This window comes from Channa argus, chromosome 13, assembly GCF_033026475.1.
Source record: "Channa argus isolate prfri chromosome 13, Channa argus male v1.0, whole genome shotgun sequence".
NCBI classification, from domain to species: domain Eukaryota; kingdom Metazoa; phylum Chordata; class Actinopteri; order Anabantiformes; family Channidae; genus Channa; species Channa argus.
The window spans coordinates 17,327,641-17,349,385 of record NC_090209.1 but is presented as its reverse complement, the minus strand read 5'-3'; the positions used below and the strand labels follow the sequence as shown (position 1 = coordinate 17,349,385).

Here is a 21,745-nt window from a genome sequence, read left to right as displayed (position 1 = left end):
TTGCAGAATGCAGAATTTTCTCATTACCTGAAATGCAAAATACAATGGGAGTGGAAATGTTAAAGTTAAAGACAATATAAAACAAGCATGAATGCTTCTTGTATGATCAGTTTGCATCAGAGAGTCAACAGGAGTAGTTGATGATCTTGCATAATCATAGTTATTAGACTGGAGGCACTGTGGGAATACAAATTACATGGCAACACTAATAGATATTTTGAGCTTTGCATTGAATTGTCTCTTTGAGTGATCTGTATTAGCATTAACATATGTAAGCACATGTGCAGTCTAACAGGATGAATAATCTGTTAATCTGTTCACGTGGACATGCAGAAAGAGTAGTAAGGGTTTCCAGATAAGATATTTCATCCAGAACATCATATCCTATTGTTGCAATTATTATTATTATTATGGATTATGTGTAAAAAAAAAAAAAACAAAAAAAAAAACTACAAACTACAGTACTTTGTTTAAAGTATATTGAAGCTTTAGACAGTTAGGGACTATTCAAAGTTCTTTTGACAGACAGGAGGTTAAAAGCTGGAAATATCGCTAGGAATGAAAATGCATTTTGAGCCATTCATAAGAAACCACACCAAAAGACAGGTGGATCACACATCAATAAAGCTTAAATTTATATTGATTAGCCACCACCATAACATTACCTGGGGGTTGTAATGCTGTGGTGAACAGGGGTCAGCATGGGAACTCTGACTGCTCTGTGGCTAATCCCTGTCCATAATGTTCGAGTTGGCTGGTGTATCTTCAGTATTTTAATGGCCAGTGTTTAAGTGAACCTATCTCTCTGTTGATTTTAGATTTTAGCCTTTTTTCTTAGTGTTTATAGCTTTAAAGGCCCATATGTCCTATACCATTTCTTTCTTACCAAATGTCAGGTGTACACTTGACTTGCATTAGGCTTAGGCTTTTGCTGTGTATGGATTTGAAGTTTAATTAAAAAATAGACTAATCCCTGGGGGTGTGAATGATAAAGAGAGAGGAAAGGAGAAAGAGAGGGGTATGATGGTGTTTAAGGAGATAAACAGAATAAAGTTGCAAACAGCATAAAAAGACATTTATTTGACGGTACAAGATGTGCATTTGTGTGTGCATCCCGGAATTCCTCATCTATCAATAAATTATACCTAGATTCTTTGCGAAACATTATGCACACACCCTAACCTTTAACTACTCTAACAGCTGTTTGTAGACTATTTATTTTGTTGATAACTTAATGTGTTACCCAGCGGCACCTTGCAGCAAATAGCCTTGATGACTGCAGAGAAACACAAAAAATAACCATTGTAACATTAATACTTTCTACAGATTCTGTTGGTCAGAAATAGTCTTTTCTTACCATTTATTGCTGTGGGAACCTTTTAGTTGGTGCTTTGCAAAATGGCACAAGTAACAACTGGTAACAACTTTTTCCTTTATTTATTATATTTGTAATAAATGAACAGTTAAAAATGTGTAGACTCGGAAAGGCCTCTACATGTATTTGAATATTTGTTGTTGTTGTGTTTTTACCCATGAGTTTGTCCTGTGACAAACATCAACACAACATGAAAATTGTATTCTTAAAAAAAGAGATTTTTCTCAGCACCATTTGTGTTTATGTACATTTTGATACTACTGCAACTGTGGTCTTTTTTTTCTTTTCTTTTGCTTTGAAAGTCAATGAACTGGAATTATGCATTACTTTTGGTTGAATGGCAAAAGTAAAACTGACTGAGCAGTGCGTTATATAACCAGCATACAACAAACATAACCATACTACAGCCGCATACTCCTGAACCTGCTGTACAGAGGAGATTTTACCACTGGTGTTGAGTTTGTATCTAAGCATCACCTTTTAAACAAATTGCCACATTTGATTTGTGACCCCTGGCATAATGTTTTTTCATATCTCTTACTACCCCACTCTCTTCAAAACATCTGACAGCTTTGCGCTCAGAATGCTCGTGTCTGCCAACTACCTGTTGTGTGCACAGCAAAGACCCTTAATCTTCATCTTTATGTCATTTATGCTACTATGCTGTTCATTTTAAAGAATATTTTTAAAACAAATATAAACACATATGTATATGCGAAACATGCTTACATGAAACACAGTCCCCTGGTGCCTAAGAATAATGTGCGAATCAGGGAGTGGGAAAACAGGCAGCACCATAAAAGTAAGTGTTGACACTGTCACTGGTGGTGGGTTTGTTGTTTAAGTCACAAGCTTGCCAGGCATTCTAATTAAATTGTGCAGGCTAGCGAGTGCTTCCTCCCACAACTCAAGAGCCAAACTGAGGCAAGTGAAGGAGAAAGAGAAGATTTCTTCTTCTCAGGCTTGAAAGTGCTGTTCAAAAATAAAAACAGAAGTGTAAAAGTGATTCATAGCAGCTGTAAATCCACGGGGCGTTCCCAGAATTCCAGACTGTGATAGTGCTATAAATATGAAAAAATTATAATAATGCATGGCATATGTTATGAGCTAAAATTATATATGATCTAATATTGGTTAGGAGATTTAACTTTATGGTCAAAACTGACAGGAATGATCTTTTATAGGTATGTACCATACATTTACTGTAATGATCAAATCACGTTTTATGCAGGCAGGGACCTACTAAAGTCAGGCCTGCATAACATTAATGGTGATAATTTGATTAATACTTATTGATTGCCAACAGTGTTATGGAAATGGAAAAATTATTGTAATTGATCCATAGATTCATGTAAATGGTCTGTTTCTACACACAGACACACACACAGACACAGACACACACACACACACACACACACACACACACACACACACACACACACACACACACACACACACCAATAGGGGAGCTACTGTACAGCTGACTTGCACTCACTGGGAGAAACTAATGTGGGGTTTAGTGTCTTGCTCAAGGACACTTTGAGATGTGACACGAGGAGCCCTGGGATTGCCTCACTCTGTTTTAATCTGTGTTATATTTGGCTAAAATGTACTGTAATGCGTTCAGTTAGAGGAATTTCAGTTATGTCAGCGTTGTGCAAATTGCCACAAACTGATTTGTATAACTTCACGCAAATGTTTTCATGCATATTTTGTGTGCCTATAGTGTGGTGCCTTCAAGTTTCAATCGTCCATTCTGTATTTCAACAGGAAGATAAATGGCAATTACAACAGAGCAGACTGGTAAATTAGATCAGAGTTTTGTGCCCCCAGTTAACATAATAACAGCAGGGAAACATTCCAATGCACAATATTTGCAAATGATGAATGTGTCTTTAACCACGTCTTTTGTCCTTTGCTCCCTTTCTCAGATTGAAGGAGAGGAGGAGCAGAGACGTTTTGAGGAAGGAAAAGCACGCTACCTCCAGAATAAAGCGAAGAGGCTCACAGACAAGGAGCGCCAACAGTGACGCTGCTGCTCTGTAGATTTAAATGCCTCACCAACAGTAATATCAACCCAACACAACGCACATACACTATGAAGGGAACAAAACATCTCTCCTCGTCTTTAATTGTAGCCTCCTGTTAAACCAAAACCTGTGAGTGTTTGCTGTGCTACGCACCGAAGTGTCCACTTTCAGCTGCATATGTATGTACTGTAAAAGTAGGTATTTTAGGAAAATTTGTGTATGAGGAGTAATTATGCTCACTGCCATTGCAAAATGACAGTTGATATGTACAGCTTAGAGTACTGTTATATTTTAAGAATATTGGAAAATGCATTGACTTCATGATGAGTGTAAGTGCAAAGTGGTAGTCTGAGCTTGGCGAAAATGAATAAGTGAGTGAATAATGATGAATAAAAGATCCAAGTGTGAGTCTGGGGCTTTTGCCTCATGTCCTTGCTAGTTTGATGATGTCATTGTCTTGGGCATGCCTTGGCAGAGAGGGCACGCGCTATCCATCTTTTCAGCACTGTGTCTTTCACAGAAAAATAGGGGGAGCTTGGGGGCTTTGACTCAACTTCCATCTCCCTCTCCTCCTGCCCCCCCCTGCTGTTCTACTCTTCTGCCTGTCTGTCACACACTGACACTAGTGTTTTCTCTGACTTACCATGTTCCTTTTTGCCTTTCCTGCTTACCATTATGTCCATCTCCATTCCAATCCTGTCGCAGTGTGACTTATTTGCTCATTTAATTCACTCTGTTTATCCCTTTGTCTCCTCCATTTTTCTCCCCATCTAACTCTTTGTCTCTGGATAAGATGGGATGACTACTTGTAGCCTGATGGAAGCCAGAATTGAAAGAAAATATATGTCAGTCTTTGTCTTGCATGAATTTTGTGTTTATGTGTACAAATAAGATCAGAATGATGAATTCATGAGATCAACAATAGCCAGTGGGAAATCAATATCCATATGGCCATGCCGAGAAGGAAATGGCTGTGGTTGTTAAATATTTAGCCGGATGGGTTTCATTCAAGTTACTTGAACACTTCTAGACTTGATCGTCTAAATGGTAAATGGTCTGCACTTATATAGCGCTTTCCTACCTATTGCTCCTCAAAGTGCTTTACATTGCTTCTCATTCACCCATTTGCACTCACAAATCACACACCGATTGGGGAGCTGCTATGCAGCTGGCAGACACTCACCAGGAGCAACTAAGTTGGGTTTCACTACCTTGCTCAAGAACACTTCGATAAGTGAAAGGAGGAGCCCAGTATCAAACCAACAACTGTGGGATTGGTGGACGACCGCTCTACCTTCTGCACCAGAGTCTCCCCCGAGAGTAAATCAGGTGGAGTAGCTACAGCAGGTATCAACCCTGTGCAACCGATGGTAAGGACTGATTTCAAATCAAATGAAAAGTAATATTAAACACCACTATGAGAGAGCTTAATGAAGAACAAAGAGCCAGAAAAGTCTAAACCTTAGCACAATAACTTTCTCCTTGCACAGACAGTGACCGATTTGTCATTGGATCTTTAAGGTTATAGTTTTTTTTCCCTCCTTGGTCACAGTATGTGTGCTTTTCATTTCCCCCAGAAAAATAAAGTTAGGCTCAAGCTGCACCAGGGGGATGTATCTATTTTCAAATAAGTAAATTTGCTGCATCTTGTGAGAAAAAGGGAGCACAGGGAGACAGTATCCACCTTTGATGGTAAGACATGACTTCCTGGGAATATGACCTCATTGCCTGATGTACAGCATCTGCACATGCCTGCCATACTGAAAACATTCAAAAGTGAGTGTCATTTCTCATCATGTTCATTAGTGTCCTCAGCTATTTCAACTGGTAGCAGCTGGGTTTTATACATAGAGACACATTATGGTAGCCATGGTTACTTATGCGGAAAACCAGACTTGGAATGGAAGAGATGACATTACCAGAAATAGATGTTTCTCAAAAAAAAAAAAAAAAACAACTTTATGTCCAATTGTGATGTTCTAGTCTCTCATGTAAATAATATATGTACCACACACACAGTATTGAGTATGTATTTGTTCAGTACACTTGAGACCGTGCACCAGAGGAAGCTACATGTCAAACTGCTTTTTCCCACCAGTGAGTCATGAAATGAAGGCAAATAGCTGATCTCATATTTCCTCTCATGTCTTTGTATATACATTTCGGAATAGCAGTAATCTCACTCCTGTATCCTAATGTAAAGAGACTGAGAATGAGATTCATGGGACTCACTCACCTATCATTCATAGGAACAATCTTAAATCCCCAACGGGCAGTTTTTACAAAGATTCTGTTTTCTTAGTCAGCAGAATCTATGCACACTAAATACCACAAGGACATTTAACTAGTGACACGTGCAAAACAGATTATTTCAGTTCTACAGCTAAATGATTTACGTTTTTAGGTTTATGTTTTGAATCAATATTTTTTATAATTTCCATTTTACAAACCATCATGATCATTTAAAATATTAGACCCCAAATCAAATCACATCGCTCAATTTAGCCCTGAAACACTGTGTACCACTTCACTCTCAGCACAAACACAACCAGAGGATGTGCGTCCTGAAAACTTCTGCCACCAGACAACCCAAAAGACAATTGTCTCCCTTTTGTGTTTGATTAGACACTTTATATATATATATATATATATATATATATATATATATATATATATATATATATATATATATATATATATATATATATATATATATATATATATATATATATATATATATATATATTTTTTTTTTTTTTTTTTTTTTTTTGCTGCAGATTATAAATCAGACATTTTACCTCATCTGTGGTTCGCTAAGAGTAACAGCATTATGAGATGTTTCTTATGCATTAAATAAACAGTTTAAAGAAAAGGGAGATATTGGTGAATGAAAGCCAATGATCCTCTGGTGCAGGAGGAAAACCATTAGGTACGATGAAGGAAGGATAAAATAAGAAATTCTTGTTTGCGTTTATTGCAGAGTGACCCACTTTGCATTTTCTCCTTGACAGGCACAGGAACATTTCCATCCTCATTTGTCATTTTCTGACAGTAGGGTCTTTATTTCTAGACACGAGACAAGACACAGAAACCCGAATCTGTGTGTCTTCTATTCCAAGGTCACACGTGTAAATAAATTTGTCAATAGTTGAGTAAGGTATTGCTTTTGCTAACTTTTTTGGCCCAGGTTTCAGATTCTCAGAGATACTGAACGTTTAACCAACTCAATATTTCCTTTTTGTGTGTGAGTTGTTTCGTGATGCTGGAACACCTTCACAGAGCAGATCCAAGTCATACATTCAGCTCCTCTCCTCTGGTATCTGGGCTCTGAGCCAGCAAGGCTTTCCTTGCAGAGGAGTAGGTGATGGGCCATACTTTGTCTGGCCTGGAACCTTTTTTTTTTTTTTTTTTTTTTTTTACAGCCACCAGGGACCATAATGGGAGTACTACTAAATTAGACTACCTCTGACTTTAAGGCACATAAACTCCTCCACACAGAGAGGTGGGAATCCTGAGAGAAAATGAAAAAGTAGATTGGAAGTGAGCACATTGACAGCACATTCAAAACCAGGTTATGTGTCAAAGCGATTGTGTGTGTGTGATGTATGATGTGTGACTGTGGAGTTCACGGTGAGAGTGGGGACAACCCGGTGCCGGCAGAGCCACTGGGCAGGAATGCCTTCTGTTTCTTTTTTACTTCCAGGTCATTTAGCATCACACAGGAGAGGCTACAGATGGACAGTCTGCTTCTCTTTACAGACTTGAACCCTATTCTTACCATTTCACTCTGTGCTTTTCTAAAAATTGCCTTCTGTATAAAGTAATCCAAAAGAGGCTACAGCTGTTATTATATTTATACCCCAATAAATGTCTCATTTGTGCTGAAAATCCTAGTTCACATCTGAGAAAGCTGGTTCAAGCATAGTCAGGAGTAATGACAGCAGTGGACCATGTACCACCACAACATTAATGCACCAAAACTCCCTGTTATAACTGCTCCATGAAAACCTGCAGTTATTCACAGCTACAGGTGGAGCTGTAACAGGTTAAAGTGTTAGAGAACAGCTAATTGATACAGAAAACCTGACTACTCTCCTTTGTCTTCACATGTGGAGGTGAGCCAGCTGATTCTAAAAACACAATCTTTTCACTCAAGTTTAGTTAAGCAACACTAACAGATATTAACAGTGTGAACTGAAATACAGTACTGTGAGTTTAAACTAGCTTTGTAGTTGAGTTTTCAAATGATCTTCCCTAACTGGTAGTGTGAAAAAAAATCTAAAAAACATTTATTTTACCTTATAGGACTACAAGCCCTCAAGACTGATTTAGCAGCAAGTTTTAAAATTTGTTTGAATAGTGCAATTAATTTGGGCAAACACGGCGAATTGCACAATTTGTTTACCAGAAAAACATAAATCCTGAAGCTTCATTGTAGCTTTATGTACAGTAAGTGTTGAGTGGGGCAGCTGGAAAGCTAAGGGGAAATTTCATACCCAGTTTCTTTTTTTAAAGCAAGTCTGAACCGCCTGGCTGTGTAGCTGCTGTATGGGCAGCTCCCAGGTGTGGTTGTGTGTATCCTTTTTAATGAATGGGATGCAGGGAGAGCGCGCACTGCTCATCAGCTCATACACCAAACAAATGAAAATGAAAATAATCCTCATAATAGTGGCAAAAACTAAGGCGCCAGTTAGCTCTCCGTGCATCTCCTCTCATGTAGGGACAATTAGTTTTCTCACTGGGTACAATCTAAGCCCCGAGGGAGCAAAGCCGCTCTTACAGACCCATCCAGGGTAAGGGGTCTTACATAAGTCGTATAATGTCAATGAAAGGGGTCTATTTAAAGGAGCATGACACTAGAAAAAAAACGTGCATTAGTGCGATTGATGTAAGAGCTGCAGCCGTCCATCTAAACTGTGATTGTTGGAAAATTGGCAATATGGCAAAATTGGATTTCGTGCAAGGAGAGAAGACATAGTGCTCCGGTTTCTTGATTTACGTCAGACCTTTAATGAAAGTGTGACGAAATGATCATTCAGAAGCTGCGGAAATGAAATGGGCTGATTTTATACAAATGTGCAACATGCAGCCCTTTCTCCATGAATTATTTCTTATTGCGGTTCACTCCCACGGTCACGGAGCGTCGGACTCACGAACGAGCCTGTGCTGTCGGGAGCGCGCACCAGTCATGCCTCACTCGCATCTCCAGTGTCGGAAAATAGACGAAGAAATTCGTCCTATGCCCAAAACAACGGGCTCATCCCGAGCCGGTGCCGTCGTGCTAGTGCCCGCTTCGTGTTGGCGGAGCTGAAATTATCCGCCCAACTCGTCCATAATTGGTCATTTTTCGCCCTGTCAGTGAGACAAAGAGGGCAACAGAACACCAGAGGAGTACAGCTGTGGTAACGTGGTGTTTCCGGGCTCATCCTTCATTTGGCAGGTCCTTCCTTTTAAGTTGGTGCTGTGGCTGCACAGTTTGGAGATGTAGATGCTGGGGGGGGCAACACGGACCTCAGCTGATGTGACCCAGCCACAGTGTTTTCATTCCCCGGAACAATGCAGCGCTAGGAGCCCGGACGTCTTGTGGAAGGTAAGAAAATTACTCCCAGCTGGGTTTGATAATGTCAGACTCAGCGACGATCCGCTAATGTTGATTAAATATAAGTAGCAAATGCTTTCAGCCAAACAGGTGGTGACCTGCTGTGCGAGCAGCTCAACTGATGAGAGGGGAAAGTATGGAAATGCAAATATTTGAATTAAAAAAAAATCTTGTGGAGCTACAGCGTAAATCTGACCCAATTAAAAAAATCGCTTGATATACACAGGAGACACATGCGGATGAACAGTTGAAAGGTTTAATTTGAAATGTTACCAAGCGTAGGATGTGGGATATATTTACTCGACTGACTGACTGAGGAGTTGTTTTACAATAACTCTTTGTGCTGGCTTAAGAATAGTAATTACACAGAGCTGGAAGGTGTGGGAGACACTGATTATACACCGAGTTAAAACTGTAGTGGTGACAGAAATACTAACCAGTAAAAGGAACAAATAATCCAGCTGTGTAGTTACTAACCAGCTGTTTTTGACTTAAGAAAAGGACTGTATTTATCACATACTGAACGTAAGGGACATGCGAGACAACAAGAAAACCATTCTTAAAAGCTTTGCACCCCTACTATTGTTATTATTAATGCTATTATTATTAGTGTTTTCTATCTGTATTTTAACAAGATGGGACTTAATGTATTAAGTATTATACTGAATGTATAAACTAGACTTAATTTGCAATGCACCTTTGATTTGCAGAATTTTAACCTAAATATGAAGCAAAAACAAACTGTGTTGAGCATAAACATTTATTGACACCTTACATTAAACTATGAACCTGAACAATGTAACATACTGTCACATTTGCAACTCCCACACTGAGCCAAGTCATTTTTCAGGATGCAAACATTTTTAGATAAAAAAAAAAAATAAAAAATTTTAAAAATGCCTGACCTTGAAGTTACATTACTCTTTCAGTTCTCTTCATATGGCTGTCTGACTTGATTTTAAGTAAAGATACCAGATTTAGACTGTAGCACAACATGCTTAAATATGTCTGTTGTGTGTTCACCAACAGCCTTTTCCATGTGTTAATGACAAAAGACAAACATGCACTCATCCATATGTTATTTGAATACATTTTACCATAGAGGAGGGAGTTGATTTCATGCAGTCAGGGGTCAGAAAGTAGCTGTGCAAGCCGACGATCACATTCGCTGCTGCAGCCTACATGTGTGGGCTGCTGCTACACCACAAATCTTCACAAGAGATCTCCGTGTTCACACGCACATGTGACATTTTGTTTGTCGCACGTTTGGCCCTGTCATTTTGTGACAGCGCTAGCCTGTGTTCACACTACTCTGCTTTTTGCACAGCACACTGAAACAGCCGTCTTCCCCTTAGATGGCATCACATTCTAATGTGGCCTTAATGTAAATGAAGAGTATTAAAATGTTTCATAGTTTCTGGATGCTTTAATTCTATTTTCTGTGTTAAATAGTGTTAAACTACATGGCTGTTACTAAGATAAACTAAACCCTCTGACATGTGGTGCCCAGTGATCCAGCTACACTTATAGCTAGAGGTGTGTTAACATAAACAGGAAGAGAGGCTGTAGGGTTACATTGTGATGGAAATTTCAACTAGTTTGTGACAAGCTCATTGCTCAGCTACGAAACGTGCTCACAGTGTGCCACAGAACCCTCTGACAATGTTCTTGGTCTTCTGCTTTTGATCTTTAAATGCATTTTTACCTCATTTGTAAATGTGTGGGAGGCCATCCTATTGATTACACCATTGTGTTTGTTAATTCTAGGTATTTGCTTCAGCTTACAGGAAATATCCAATGCAGGAAGAGAATCATGGAAATCATAGTAGATAGGGCATGTGATTTCTGGAATAACTGCACACTGTATTATGTTACGACTGGTTGTAATAGTAGTTTCTTCTTGCACCCTCACAGGTTAGAAAATTACAACTATTTTGAAAGTTGCTCTGCATCAGCTGCAGTGTACATTTCAGACAGTTTAGCTCTAGATGTCTTGATAGCTTTCCTTTTTATGTTTAGCGTGGAGACCACAACAGACTCTATTTCGCTACACTACAATGCAAAATCCAATTAGAGCTGAAGTTTTTTCTTAAGGTACCCCTGAGCACAATACCATTTATATTAAGTGATGACTAATTAATCAGTGATATTTAATCTAATGCTATTTGAAATTCGAGTCCATGCTGCTTTAAAGTGACATGTGCTTGAATCCCTGTGGCCTTGTGACACTCTGACATCATCTCCTAATCATACCTCTTTCTGCTTGAGTGACTGGTGCTTCCCTCATCGTTCCACTGTAAAATGATGGGCAGTATTAAAAATAAAACTAGGATTTTCTTAATACCTTCATTTACATGAGACATACATATTTTAATTAAAAATTTGCTTTGAATCACTATTAATTAATAAAGTATTAGCAGTAACTTCCCCCTTGTGGATCCATAAGGTCTTACCTTCATTTTTAACCCTTCTTTACATGTTTGTTTCATGCTCAAAAAGTACTGAGTTTCAGTAGTGATCCTATTTTCACTTTGATCAGACCTGATATCTCACATATACTGTAGTTTGTTGGAGGTAGAACCTACAGCAGGAGGATTGATTCAGTAGAGAAATTGTCTTAGCTTACCTTTCTTGAGAGGAAGAGCTGAGGTCTGGTTCACGGGGTTTCTATTTTCTGGTGACTGGAGCTGATGGAGTTTCATTAGCTCTGTTTAAAGACTTCAGTGGAGCAGGGCTGACACAGGGACTTGAATCTAGGTCCTCTGGTTGGAGAGCAGCCTGCCAACTCAGCGTGCCTCCCTGCTGCGCATTAGTGAAACGCTGTGATTAAACGGAAGGGGCGTTTGCTCACAACATGTTAATGTTGTTGTTTCATTCCTCGACTTTGAGCGCTTGTGCATAGTTGCTGTCACATGTCATATGCTGTAAGTGGATGCTGTACAAGGACGACAGCAAAGGAGAGTTACTCATTGTGAGATGATCTGTAAAGGTAGATGAAATACAAGTCATGTTTTATCAAATATAATCCTGCTCAAATGACACGAGTCTATGCTTCCAAGAGTGTTTCATTCACAGTTGAAAATGGATATGGATGTAAAACACCAGTTTTATTTTTCCATAATGTATCAAATGTTACATGTTTTTATGACACATGTTTTTATCATGGTTTAAAAGAACAAACATGTCATTAATAGATGACAAACATAGCTGAAGTATTTGGTTTTGCAAACAAGCATTTCTAAAACTATTACAGTCGTTTAATAGGTCAGGTAAAGAAATGATGATGATGAGGAGGAGGAAGAGGAGGTTAATTAAATGTACATCATGTTAAACACTACCCACAACTGTCGTTAACTTTTGTTTCAATGAACTCTTTGAGATGAAGAAATTACCTTTGCATGCTTCTACTTAAATGTCCTACTTTTATGATATAATATCACTGAAGCTTGAACATTGTACATTTTCCATACATTTCAAAAGTCGAATTTTTTGTGGTCTTGCACTGAAAAATTTACTTTTAAATGATTCTGACATGACACAGTGATTATCTGTGGAGGGTTATTGATCAGACAGTTTGCAGGACATTACAGGTTGCCAGTCACTACAGACGATGTCCAAGATTGAAACCACCGTAGGCTTATAAAATAATGGAATCTAATTATTGATGAGTTTACTGATTTGTTTTTTGTTTTTTTTGGCCTTCATTTCATACAGTATATAGTCAAACATTTTACCTTTTTCAAATCAGCTGACTATATAGCTACAGTATAGATCGTATTTATAATTCCTTAGCATTTTAGTGATGTTGAATACAGGTTAACTTATTTTTATGTTATCATTATTTGTATTTTCGGACAAACTCCAGATTGCTTCCTTGTACATTTATTACATGGGCAAAACGAGTCAACACACTGAACCTCAGTAGAAAAAGGTTTTTGGTCCTCCATTACAAGGGCTTTGTCATAAACACTGTTTCACTTCCTGATGCACTGTATTTTCCCATCCACCCTTTGTCTGAGAGTTCTAATTCTCACTGTGAAACATAATGTGCTTTATAAAGTGCCCTAACAATCCTGCAATGCAATCCACTTGATTTGATAGATATGAAAATTACGGTTATGCGACATTACACTCGTCAGTCGTGACGCAAAATCATGATGATTCAGAAGTACACAGCACTAGGGAGTGTTGTACAGAATATAGTGAATGACTGAACAAGGGACTGACATTGGACTCCCATCAACTAATGATATGTCATCACTGTAAAGCAGCTGACTCAGCAGAATCTACAGACATTTAGGGATATTCACTGTACTAATGTACTGTAATGAGCATTTTCTGGTGCACGTGGTGCTGCTCTGCAAGAGTGTCTGAGACTCCATTTAAGAAATTACACATTGAAAGGAGTGCTAGTTGGCCAGTACAGCAGTGCCAGTCTTTGCCTCACAGTGGTTTGATTCACTGTTTGCAATAAAAGCACAATTGGCAGTGTTATTTTTAAAAAGAAAACACGGAGTTACTGTAATGTGATTCAAACTTACCGTTTTTCTACTGTACATTTCATCTTCAATGTGAATGCAGATGCTGTGCAACATGCACAGTAAGAGACCCAGTTTGGTTCCAGTGCAGTGGAGCAGAGTGTCTAATGTGATAGTGGTTTGCCAGTGTCTGACCTGATGAAGGTATGATGACAACATGTCACTTATTAGTGACACAACACGTAAATGGAAACTGCAAGGATTTATGCTATAAGTGATTGTGACTGTGGTGTGAAATGTTGGGATGATAAGAAGGTCAATAATGGCAGCTTTATACATTTCGTAATGCTCTGCTGTGCGTCTTCCTCCGGGTGTGGAGCTCGGATTGAGTACACTGAGAGGGGACAGATGGAGGTAACGGAAAACTTGATAGATTATAATTAAATATTGATCCATTTTGGGCTTTGATGCATACAGAACCTATTTTTTGGACCACACATAATGGTCCGGGAATGAAAAACTACCAATATAGATAATGGAGGCTTTTAGTTTATACATTTTTAATTATTTCTTCTTATCATTTTATCTGTTAACCTTACCCAGTGAAAACTCTATTCAGTCTAATTGATAAACCAACAATTTCATAAATGTCTCAAATATCAGCCCCCTCTCTTTTTTTTTAGGAAGGTAATCTACATTGTTAGAGGTATCTTAGTCTTTCAGCAGGACAGTCGGTTAAAGCCAGGACTGCTGATCATTTGTCACATGAGAACAAACCTCTTCGGGGCTTTCATTGATAACTACATAATGAGCACACGCTGGAGATGAGTAAGATTAATAGTGTTTTGGCCTCTGGGGGCCACTGTAATACGTCATGGGGTAAAGGAGAGCTCTTCACTTGCACTGTGTGGGTGACAGCTTGAACCACTTGTAAACTAGGAGAAACTATGATCAAATAGAAAAATATGATGAAAGAGTTTTTTGTACAAGTCTTTGAAATATGTTTATGATAATATATATATATATATTATATAATTCAGAATTGAGTTGAAAGGCCGAAATATCTTTTCTGTTTCAGTCATTAGTTTCAAATTATCAAGTGTTAAATGCACAAGACTACAGATAGAGTATGTGTTAAAATGAGCATTTTAATAACCCCTTGATAGTTTGATAATGAATGATTTCTGGATGCAAGTCATGTAACAATAAACATGCTTTAGTTGAAGGGGAGTTATTTAATAGAAATATGCTTAAGGCTCTGAACTGTTCATTGTAAATATCGACCTCAGTAACAATCATTCAGAAATTCTAGGAGGTGATGAGAGTAACCCAGACATGTGGGGGAACACCCATGGAGTGGGTTCATTCACTTATAGTTTATTAAGACCCCTTTAGCCACTAGATGTAGAGGATTCAGGAGAAATACTGACAGTGGTATTAAATTCAACATAATTACACAAAGGAAACAGATTACATCCAGACAAAATTACAGGATGTTTACAGTCAGTGTTCTGTAGGTTTTATTTGGGACAGGGAAATTAAAAACTGCTCCTGAAATTTCCTGTCAGAAAGCTGCACGGTACTAATGCAGCTTTCAGAAACAAGTGTCTCTAGCTGTATAAATGTGTAGCAAGGTACTGCTGCCTCAAAAAAAAAAAAAGCATACGTCTGCAGACTTGACTTTCAAAGTAAAGCACCTGTCATGTGTAGGCATCAGAGATGCAATATTAGGCTGCGCTCTCGGGGGTAGCTGTGTTGCCTCCTGAGACGGAATATTTTCCTCTCTGACTGCTGCAGGGATCAGTAGTTGGACGGGCAATAAAAACCCATGCATCACACCTGTCAGCAGGGAGCTTATAAAAGAAGTCCACTCCCACCTCTGCTCCAGCTCCTGTCAATTCGAAGCTGAGAGATGTGGGTCAGCACCACACACATATGCCAGCTTTCAGCCCTGTACCACACCCATCACAGTGACCGACATTGTGAGGGCGAGCACTGATAAACATTTGAAAATTGTGTTTCTTGGAAGAGGTTTCTGTGTAATTACTGGTGTGATCTCATTCAGACTGGCTGTCATCGTTTCTGGCCCCTCTTTTAACAGATAAATGCGACTTTTTGCCTGCCAAAATCTGTCTAGGCACACTTGTCTCTTTCACTCTGTATCTCAGCTGATTATAGTTTGAGATGAAGAATGAAAAAGTCTTTGGTGCCTTTTTTTCGGTCCAAAATGTGCAAAGTGATAAGTTAGTCATCCAGGAGAAGAAAAGCACAAAGCCGTTTTCACCAAGCCGCTACAATACTGATGGCATTTCTGTAAATGCTTTTGTGAAAACAGTCTGTCATCATTTTAGTTTACAGTGACAGATATATTATGGTAGGAAATGACTTAAGCTCTGCCTAAAAATCATAAAAATAAAGCTGGATAATCTGCCTTGAAACACACAAAACGTTAGCAGTGTAGAAAGACCCACATACACCAAGAGTCATTCATGTGCTTTCTAACGTGTTAGAAGACTGCAGCGTTGATCACGTTGTTAAAGCTGATATTTCTGAAGAAGCCACAGGAATGAATAAACATTAGACAGGTATTTTTATGAACTGCTATTTTCTTAGTAGACATACATATGTTAACCTGACCAGTCTCACAATAATGTAAAAGCCTTAATAAATTAATAAGGTGGCACATATGGCACACATCGTACCACATACTTTATGTATGACTGTACGTCATGCATACATGCACAGGTTTTGTGTTACACTGAATTGGGAACTAAAGCACTAAAGCAGAAAAAGTATTTTCTGTTTGTATCATGTGGACAAGATACATTTGTATCTCGATTCACATGATACAATGCATATTAAGACATGATTCATAGAATTTTTTATGTAATTCTTTTGAATTTAGTTTAAAGCTAAATTTATAAATATGTCGGAATAACTATCTGTCATAGTTATATGCTGAGGGAAAAATGTTTACTTAGTTGTAGTTATTTGAAACAAGGATTGTTTCAGTTTCTCTGATTTCTTGTTTCATTTATCCAGGTCAAAAATGTAATTATTTGAAAACAAATTGCTCTAAGGTTAAATTCTTAATGTTTGGATATAAACACATAGGTTAAGCTATGTGTAATTATTAAAATGCATTAAAACTACCATGACACATTTCTTCCTTGCATCAACACCTCAAACTGTGCCACCCTGTGAGCACCCAGTATCTTGACAGTCTCCACAGTTTGTGTGTGTGTGTGTGTGTGTGTGTGTGTAATTGTCAGTGCTGATTTCCCCTGTGTGGAGGACAGATTTGGCCCGGAGGTCCAGGGGATTGTGTGTGATTGAGCTGTTAGTTCCACTATGGTTACGAAGACCACACGGTCAAGTCCAAACAGTACTACAACAGTACTGCTACTCGTGTTTGTGGTTTCTGCAATTAACCATCATTGTTTTCAGATTTTATTTTTATTAAATAGTGGTGCATTTCTCTGTGACTGTAAGTTTATTGTAACCAATGTTGAAGTCTGCTCTAAAGTAGCCTCTAGTGAGAGAGAAATTGAAGAGTTGAGAAAATTTAAATCAGAGCCGCCTTCAGAGTCCTTGAGTTAAAAAACACAAAACGGTTAGACGACAGGACGTTAGCGCTGCATATTCTTTGACGGGTCACTAATAAATTAGTTCTAAGCAAATCAGAGCTTATGCTTGTGTTTGTTTTAGCATCACTGTGAGCACGAACGCAATAATAGTTATTATTGCTAATATTTACTGTACAATATTTCCTCTCTTTCTGCAGCAGATGTGTTAATGTTATTAAGAGTACAATTTTTTTTCTGTGAAAACAAAAATCAATTTGAAACTCCACAAACAGACCTGCTCACATCTGGAAAGCCAGATGCTTACAAAATTGTCAAAGAGATTGTACAGCCAAGTATAAGTAAGATATCACCATCTTGTCCTTTTTATTTTCAGAGTGGTGTAATTTCAACGCTGTCATGTTTCATTCTGTCAATTTTGCAAATGGAAAATAAGCTTGAACTCATAGTGATGGTTCCCCTTACTGGAAGGCTACAGTAATTGTTGGGGATTCAGTTGAACAAATTCAACTAATGGGGGATTAAAATTAACTTTTAGCATATTTTTTAGTAATTGAACATTGTTTGTGTTGAATTTATTCCAGGGGCCTACCAATTATGTTCACTGAACAGTTCTCTCATGATTTATGTCCAGTGTCACGTTTCGGTGCTGCAGTAGAAAGTACTATTCCCTTTATGTAGCAAAAACATGTGGTTTGATGTCCATGTAACAATTTGCATTAACTGTTACACAATTTAAGAATTAAAACTATGTTTGGATTAAATAATAAAAATGAAAATGATTCTTTTTCTGTCCTACTTTAGTTTTTGTTGGTTGTAAAATATGGATGTTGTTGTTATGAGTCAGTTTCACTGCTTTCAGTATGTTAATCAGTTTCTGCCCTTCTTTCTGTAGCCAGCTTGTATTGTGCTCCTTTTTCTATTCAGTGTACACGAGAGACAAAAGTGTCGAAGTTGACACTCAAACTTGAATGCTGAATGCTAAATATTTAATACCATAAAATAAGATTCCCTGAATCTAATTTCTGGAAAAGGTTGTTGTTGTTGGTTTGCATTGCAGAGTGTGCCTGCAGTTTAGCATAATTACTTAGCCCACATAATTCTCTCTGATCTTTAATATGCATTATAAAAACTATCATTTTAAATGCAACGTAACACAACACAGTCATTAGATGCATTTTAATATAGTTTTCTCCCTTGTTTTGGCCAGCTTACGTGCTGCTTGAGGAGATTGGCTGCCTAAATTGAATTTTATTCAGAATGACAAAGACTTCCACCAAGCATAAATGTGCTTGGTGGAGATAAACAAAACTAGTCTGATATTAGAGACTGTATAAAACATGCTCATGTTCTGCATCAGCATTGACATTAATAGGCCTACAGACACCTGGAAGTCATCTGTGGATTCTCGGTAGTCATCATAAGCTGTATACTAACATGTACTGTTGAATGAATAAAACGTGTAAATTTCACATATGTGAATATGTAGTAAAAGTGAAGGTTAACACAGTCAAACTTAGATACTGTGACTTAATATAAAGACTAAAATAGGCAAAGCAAAAAAATAGGTCAAATTATACATCACTAGCTATAATCACCATTTTTATATTGTTCATTTGGAACTTTTTTCAGTACCTCCAGCTGTTGATTGTAAAAATTCTGGCAGAGGCTTCTCTTGCTACCTGACCTTACAGCTACCATCAATCTGATGGCCTGAAGATGGACAGGTCTATGTTCTGTTCCGAATGCTCCTATTTCTAATCTTCATAACAAAATCCATCAAAATAAGAGGTTGATCCCTTAAATTGATCTTCCCTAATGGTCATTTGATCACAGTCTTTTACTCTTTGATCCGACTGTCCCTCAGAAACTAGGTCACCACCAATCAAGGATGCTGAGCCCTGAATGTCCCAACTGTATGATTCCTGTATACAATGTATTTCTGAATGTATCACAAATTGTGCCTATTGTACTTTACATTTAGTACTAAGACATTCCTGGTACCTCAAAATACAGCATTTGTTTGATTTTGCACAGAATATGACAATGTTAGCAATGTTTTCATTTTTCTTATTGTTATGCCTCATTTTTCACTCACCTTCTCATCCCATTTAAAAGTGGGTATTCAGTGAAGCAAAAACAGGATTAATGCTCCACAAACACAGCTTTAATGTCATATTTTAATAGTAGTATGACATTAATTAATTACATACTGGGGCAGCAGTGACGAGCTGTAAACACATCCACGTACTGCACACAGCCTCACCAGATTACACAATTGGCAGTTACAGAGCAACTCAAGCTTTGATTTGACGTTGTGTTTTGCCAGCAGGCTAATATAAACCAAGTCCTGTTTTCATGCTCTTTTAGTCTGTTGTTGGTCTCAACCTACTGCTGAGGGAAAAATGTCTTCTTAGCTGCTAAATTCTTCACCATGTTCACAAGGTAGTAGCCATCTGTTGTTTAGTGCTGGACAGTGAAGTGAAGTAACATACTGTACAGTTGTAAGTTACATTATGATGTGTGATGGCCAGTGGGCCAGAAAACAAAACAACGAAGTGCTGTAGAAAAGCTGCTACTTCTTGTATCTCAGTGCCCACATTAGTGTTGTGCTGGGTTGAAAGTCCGTAAAGGGTTTTGTTTATTGCAGTGTTGCTGTTCCAGTCTGTGGCTCTGCAGCTGGAGAACATGCAGAGGCAAGTGACAATTCAGTAAATGGTTATCCACACCGAGAAAAAGAAAAGGGCCGGGGTGACACAGCATGAAAGTGGACAGTGACGAGGGGATCGACGCAGGAAACTGTGGCGTTATAATAGTGGGAGCAGATGTCTGTGATTAGATACTGGGAGATCTGTGCGAAGGTGAAATTATGTTTTATCAAATCATATCACAGGCTGTGAGGGAGATAGTGATTTACTCTGTATCCAAGATCTGGAAAGGTGTTAACATGGAACTTTGAATAGACAGCTGACTTCTGCACAGCATAATGACAACATTTTGAGACCAGACTTTTTTCCTCCTTATTAAGAAACTTTACATGCAGGAAACACAAATATTTGTTTGAACTCAGTGCTGCTTTGACTTTGATGAATTTTCAGCATATGTCTGTGTTGCTTCATAAAACAAAACAGATGTAACACATTCTACTCATGGCATCAACTTGGAGATTGTTCAAGCTGTTGTGGATATTTTGACACTGTTTCAGCTCCTAGAGTCTGAATCAGCTCAGGTTTCAGTCCACAGACAACAGACAGACTGCAACACAGCTCATCCCAACTACCTGTGGATTCCTGGATCAAAGCTATGAATCATTGTTTTTAGAGTTTCCTGCCTGCTCTTTCTTTTTTTGTGTGTTTCAGAGCTATGATAACATCTTTAAAAATACAGCATTTTCTTTGATCATCACCAGAGTGAAATATTAATAAAATTGTTGATTTGTTAGTATCTTTTTTCGTTATCTACTTGGTTTGCATAGACTAACACTCAACAAAAAAGTCACATGGCCCTCGTATAGTTTACTACACAGAGTTGCCATATTAAATTAATGCCTAACTTATTTAGTTGAAATCTGTTGTTTTCTATCGGTTTAATTCTGATATTTTCAGTTTTATAAACATAAGCAGTGCTGGATGACAGGGGTTCTTCTTGTGTAACTTCCAGTAGTTGTGTTGATGCAGAGCCATTGTTTTGTTTCCTGAAAACTGTGACAAATTTGCTTAAAACAAAAATGAGACTTTACATTTTAGGTGTTACTTGGAGCTTAATTGGTGTTGCTCTACCTTGGTCAAATAGTCAGAATTTTCCATGATGTGTTTTTAGGACCATTTCCTGTTCCATCTGGTTATACAGGTGCATAGATACAGGTACACAGACAGCTGCACTTGCCGACAGATGTTTAAAGTGGAAGGGAAGAGCCGAAGAAGAAGATTAGATAAGTGGAAGTGGGAGCAGGGTGATGATGATGTTGTTCTTGTCATTTTCATTGTCCCCACCCAAGGGTCCTGCTCATAGCACATCAATGTTTGGACAAGCCAAAAGACAGGAAATAGATGTGATAACACACTCCAGCTGTGCCAAGCATTTTGCACTCAGTGATTTTGTGTGTGTGTGTGTGTGTGTGTGTGTGTGTGTTTACATATACGGCAGATAAGTGTTGCATTTTAAAAATCTACAAATTGTTGTTGTTCTTGTCAATTTCTAACTGAACAACTACCTAAATAATTGACTAAATGTTTCAGTGCTTATTTTAAAGTTTCACTTTTTCAAGGTGATCCTATTGGATTATATTCTATGTACTCTTATATTTTGTTCAACTCCTGTAATATTGAGTTTCTTTTGATGTGTATGTAGACTAACTCCTAGTGGTGTCATTTGCCAAGTATTCCCATCCAATCCTTATTCAGTGTTATAGTTCTTCAGAAATCTATGGCTATAAGAGCAGTTGGGACCGACTATGATTCAGCAGTTGCATGTGACTGTTGCTGTGTGCTATGTTGTCACATGGCTTGCAGCATTTTTTAAAATTAGCCCTGCTGACTGATTATTCTTCTGTCCTAACCACACAAAAGGGGTGGCCTGCTGCTGGTATTAGCAGCAATGGTTAAACTGTTGTTAAGTATAAACCACTTAATGGGATGAGGAGTTATGTAAAATAAGGATTATTTTAATTAGACTAATGT

General features: G+C 38.1%; 2 protein-coding genes across 7 annotated transcripts in view; both read left to right on the top strand.

Annotated features, from left to right (window-relative positions):
- Positions 1-3,813, top strand: part of acot7 (acyl-CoA thioesterase 7) — a 48,227-nt gene extending 44,414 nt beyond the window's left edge. For all 6 annotated transcript variants that reach the window (XM_067527937.1, XM_067527940.1, XM_067527939.1 and 3 more), the window contains one exon: positions 3,307-3,813. In XM_067527937.1, the coding sequence (XP_067384038.1) occupies positions 3,307-3,405 (99 nt within the window). In that variant the 3' untranslated portion in view covers positions 3,406-3,813. The remainder of the gene's footprint in view (positions 1-3,306) is intronic.
- A 4,575-nt stretch (positions 3,814-8,388) lies between these two features.
- Positions 8,389-21,745, top strand: part of LOC137139884 (probable G-protein coupled receptor 153) — a 30,748-nt gene continuing 17,391 nt past the window's right edge. The window contains exon 1 of the mRNA XM_067527739.1: positions 8,389-8,995. The gene's annotated coding sequence lies outside the window, so the exon portion shown is untranslated. The remainder of the gene's footprint in view (positions 8,996-21,745) is intronic.